This window comes from Nannospalax galili, unplaced genomic scaffold (assembly GCF_000622305.1).
Source record: "Nannospalax galili isolate Female #2095 unplaced genomic scaffold, S.galili_v1.0 scaffold513, whole genome shotgun sequence".
In the NCBI taxonomy this organism is placed as follows: Eukaryota; Metazoa; Chordata; class Mammalia; order Rodentia; family Spalacidae; genus Nannospalax; species Nannospalax galili.
Window position 1 is genome coordinate 1,009,007 of NW_008334861.1, and position 4,376 is coordinate 1,013,382.

Sequence of the window (4,376 nt, forward strand, 5' to 3'; positions counted from 1 at the left end):
GGGTCCGGGCCGCTTTGTTCGCCGCCGCCGTCTCCGCCCGCGCCGGCCGCGCGCGGATCAGCCATTTTAGCGAGCGGGGTTCAGAGGCGCGGCGGCCACTGTCGCCACCGCCGCGGCTCTCGCCGCCGGGCCCGATATTCCCCTCGCGCACCGCCGCCGCCCCCGGCCCTGCGCGCTCTCCGGGGGTGGCAGCGGCGGATTTCACGGGCACTTTCTTTCATCCGCAGGCTTTTGACAAAATGGAAGGTGAACGCGGATCAGCCATTTTAGCGAGCGGGGTTCAGAGGCGCGGCGGCCACTGTCGCCACCGCCGCGGCTCTCGCCGCCGGGCCCGATATTCCCCTCGCGCACCGCCGCCGCCCCCGGCCCTGCGCGCTCTCCGGGGGTGGCAGCGGCGGATTTCACGGGCACTTTCTTTCATCCGCAGGCTTTTGACAAAATGGAAGGTGAATTATGGGTGTCCGGAGGAGCAGGGACGCGGCCTGACTCAGGCTGCCTGCTGCCAGCAGGGACTCCCCGGTGCCGGGTCCGCCCTACCCGAGCTGCGGCGGTGGGGCTCTAATCCGGCCCCACGGGCGGTCGCTGCCAAGGGGAGAGCTTTAGTTTTACATGATGACCTTGGGTGTGGGAAAAGGAAAAGATGGCGGGAAGCTGGGGGGGGGGGGGGGCAGGGAGGATGACATACCACAGCTGCATTTTTATTTGGAAACTTTGGAGAAAGTGGTCCTACCTGGACCTGCATTTCTGCATTACACACGGGAAAAGCTAGACATTCTGGGTCACCTCCTCCTTTCCATCGTGACAAAGTGACGGATTTCGACTAACGGTATTATGGTACTAGTGGTACCTGCTCACTTTCCAGATCACCCGTGTTGTCAAAAGACATTTTTATAAGCCAAACGCATCAGCAGGAGTGACATTTAACATCTGCTTCTGTTTATTTTTTTTCCCTTTGAGCTCTCATTTAAACGTAGCAATTAAAGGGACAACCACGTAGCTGGAATTAACGGCCTCCTCTACAAATGTGTCTTCCCGCTTTCCCGTTGTAGTATCCAGGGTAATGGCAGTTGGGTAATGTGGAGAGCTCAGCACCCCCACTTAAGTTATCCCCATTTGGAGAACTTATCACGCTGCAGGAGTAACTCACGACCAGCACGCTTCATGCTGGTCAAAAGTTAACTGACAAGCGACACTGAAGCAGATTCTTTGCCTGCTCCGCCTTCTGCTTCCTTGGATGCCAGACTTGGAGGGGAGGAGGGTTCCTGCCTAGAAACTTCATTGGGCTTTGCCTTTACATTTCTCCTCCTTTTTCTTCATGGAACATTTCTTTTTGTCTTCTACCCTTCACAGTCAGGATGGCTAAAGGTGACCCCAAGAAACCAAAGGGCAAGATGTCTGCTTATGCTTTCTTCGTGCAGACTTGCAGAGAAGAGCATAAGAAGAAGAATCCAGAGGTCCCAGTCAATTTTGCAGAGTTCTCAAAGAAGTGCTCTGAGCGGTGGAAGGTATTTTGCATCTTCATCTTACTATTGGGGTCACCACAGGTGGCAGGCTGTTCTGTTCCTCTGCTTAAATTCCTCCTATTTAACCTGTGTGTACTTTTCTTTTTAAAGGCTCTACAAGGGTTTAAGGCCAAAGAGTTGTGCAGTTTCTATTTTAATTACCGGAGAGTTGGGCAAGTATGTATTCAGTTGCACTGAGGAGTTTAATAAGCTCTATTTTTTGTAGACCATGTCTGGCAAAGAGAAATCTAAGTTTGATGAAATGGCTAAGGCCGATAAAGTACGCTATGATCGGGAAATGAAAGATTATGGACCAGCTAAGGGAGGCAAGAAGAAAAAAGACCCCAATGCCCCCAAAAGACCACCGTAAGTGACTGTGGGATATGTAAGATCAGTTAAAAGCTTTCCTTCTGACTTAAAGAGTTTTCAAAGCTGTTACCATAAAAATGGTGAGATGCTTCTTTGAAATGTTGAACGGTCAGTATAGTGTGTATGCCTGCAGTTAAGATTGAACTGTCTGTGGGCTCTGTGTGTGTTTGTGTGTGTGTGTGTGCGTACATGTGCGTGTGCGCGTTTTCTTATACATGTGCACATGCAGAGGTTACCAGTTGATCTTCCACTGGAAAGGAGGCACCCTACATCTGAGTGCAAGGGTCCTTAGATATATTATTACCCCTTACCCAATAAGTCAAACACAAAGGTACCATCCATATTGTGGTTATTGTAAACATTCTAGACACTAAAACTTGGTAGCATTGTATGTGGTGATTCTCCAGGCGTAAATATTCACTGCATTTCGAGTGGAGTATCTTGGCAAAACTATGAATCCAGCACCTGGAGGCTGGCTGAAACTGCAGGATTGAAAGCTTTAGTCCAGCCTGGGCTAGCCTCACATCAAGACCACAGCTCAAAAAAGGTGTAGATTTAAGGAAATTAAACCCATTTTTCTTGGTTGATGCTCATCTAATTTATATAATTCTCTTCCACCAAGGTCTGGATTTTTCTTATTCTGCTCTGAATTCCGCCCGAAGATCAAATCCACAAATCCTGGCATCTCCATTGGAGACGTGGCGAAAAAGCTGGGTGAGATGTGGAATAATTTGAGCGATAGTGAAAAGCAGCCATACATCACCAAGGCTGCAAAACTGAAGGAGAAATATGAGAAGGTAAGGGGACTGGGGGCTGCCCTGGTATTGGGGCCGTTGGTTGAGCTCTGCCTGGCTGAGTGCTTAGCAGAGCATGCAAGGGCCCAGGTCCCTCTTAGAGCAGCCAAGTGTGTTGCTATTTATGCTATAGACAGGGTCTTTAAGCTTTCCCCTCCTTTTAAGGGAAGCACTCTACCAAACTAAACCACCTGGTAACCCATCTTGGGAAAAAAGGGATTTACTAGGTTATTAACATGACTTAAAGGGCACTTGAATGCCCATTGAGTTGAGAATTTGAATGAGTAAGAAATGCTTACTCCTTTCAAAGGTAACTGGGCCCTGTGTTGAGGTGTTTGCTCTTCCTGCTTGCTTTGGTGAGGAGGGCCTTCTGCTTCCACCTTCTACCCAGAGAACAGTGGGAGAATGTAGCCACTCATTTCCACTGTGTCCCTTTTCTTGCAGGATGTGGCTGACTATAAATCTAAAGGGAAATTCGATGGCGCCAAGGGTCCTGCTAAAGTCGCCCGGAAAAAGGTGGAAGAGGAAGAGGAGGAGGAGGAGGAGGAAGAAGAGGAGGAGGAGGAGGAAGAGGATGAATAAAAAAACTTTTTTCTGTCTCCTTGTGAATACCTTAGAGTAGGGGAGCGCCTTGATTGACACATCTCTTATTTGAGCCGTGTCTATTGCTCTTGTTAGGTTTAATTACAAAATTTGATCACGATCATATTGTAGTCTCTCAAAGTGTCAGTGGTTTACATGAAATGGCCGTGGGTGTCCAGAGCGCCCTGAAACTGTATCAAAGTTGTACATATCTCCAAACATTTTTAAGATGGAAAGGCACTCTCGTGTTCTCAACTCTGTGCACTTTGCTATTGGTGTGACAAGGCATTTGAAGATGTTTCTGGCATTTTGTTTTCAACTCGTAAGGTGTATTAACTATGGTTATTGGCTAGAAATCCTGAGTGGTCAACTGTATATATCTATAGTTTGTAAAGAGAACAAAACAACCAAGACAAAGTCTTGATGCTCCTTGCTTGGCGTGGAGGCTGTGAGGAAGATGCCTTTTGGAGGGGCCGTAGCTCAGGGCGTGCACTGTGAGGCTGGACCTGTTGATACTGCGGTGGGCATCCATTTAGCTTCAGGTTGTCTTGTTTTTGTATATAGTGACATAGCAATTCTGCTGGCATTCTTAGTTGTGGAAGGGGGGGAGGGGTCAGCTGGCATGAGAAGTGTTTGGGTTTTTTCTTTTAGTTAAGTGCGGTAGATTTTAAACTGTTTGTTTCCCAACAAACTATAGAACTCATTGTCAGCAAAGCAAAGAACTACTACATCACCGGAAGTTCAAGAGCCCTCTGTACTTAAGCGCAATTTGCGACATTCTGTTATTTTTTGTATGTTTAGAATGCTGAGATGTTTTTGAAGTCAAATAAACAGTATTACATTTTTAAAACTGTTCTGTCCTACAACAGCCTACATTTCTGACTTACTAAGGTCTTAGGGAAGCCACTGGCTCCCTGGTGTTGGGAGACTAGCCTCTAAATCTGACAACTTAATTTCTACAGCTTGGGACTGAGATGAGGAAGAGGGGGTGGACTTGAAGGTACTGGATGATTTGTGTCTCACCTTAAGGTGGAGTCTAAGCACAATGTTGGGAGCTCAGATGATGACAGGAAGGCAAACAGGAAGGAAGCTGGTCCAGCCAAGTCTCGCTTTGAGTTGCCATCACGCC

General features: G+C 47.9%; 1 protein-coding gene across 4 annotated transcripts in view; it reads left to right on the top strand.

The window, feature by feature from the left end:
* Hmgb3 (high mobility group box 3) overlaps nt 1-4,100 on the top strand; it is a 4,983-nt gene extending 883 nt beyond the window's left edge. For 2 of the 4 annotated variants that reach the window (XM_008829485.3, XM_008829486.3), the window contains exons 2-5: nt 1,351-1,505; nt 1,729-1,868; nt 2,494-2,668; nt 3,110-4,100. In XM_008829485.3, coding sequence (XP_008827707.1) covers nt 1,356-1,505; nt 1,729-1,868; nt 2,494-2,668; nt 3,110-3,247 — 603 coding nt within the window. In that variant the 5' untranslated portion in view covers nt 1,351-1,355 and the 3' untranslated portion in view covers nt 3,248-4,100. Of the gene's footprint in view, nt 1-227; nt 247-290; nt 447-1,350; nt 1,506-1,728; nt 1,869-2,493; nt 2,669-3,109 lie in introns of those variants that run through there. The other 2 variants (XM_008829484.3, XM_017797250.2) reach the window with 2 other exon arrangements.
* Nucleotides 4,101-4,376: the final 276 nt, after the last annotated feature.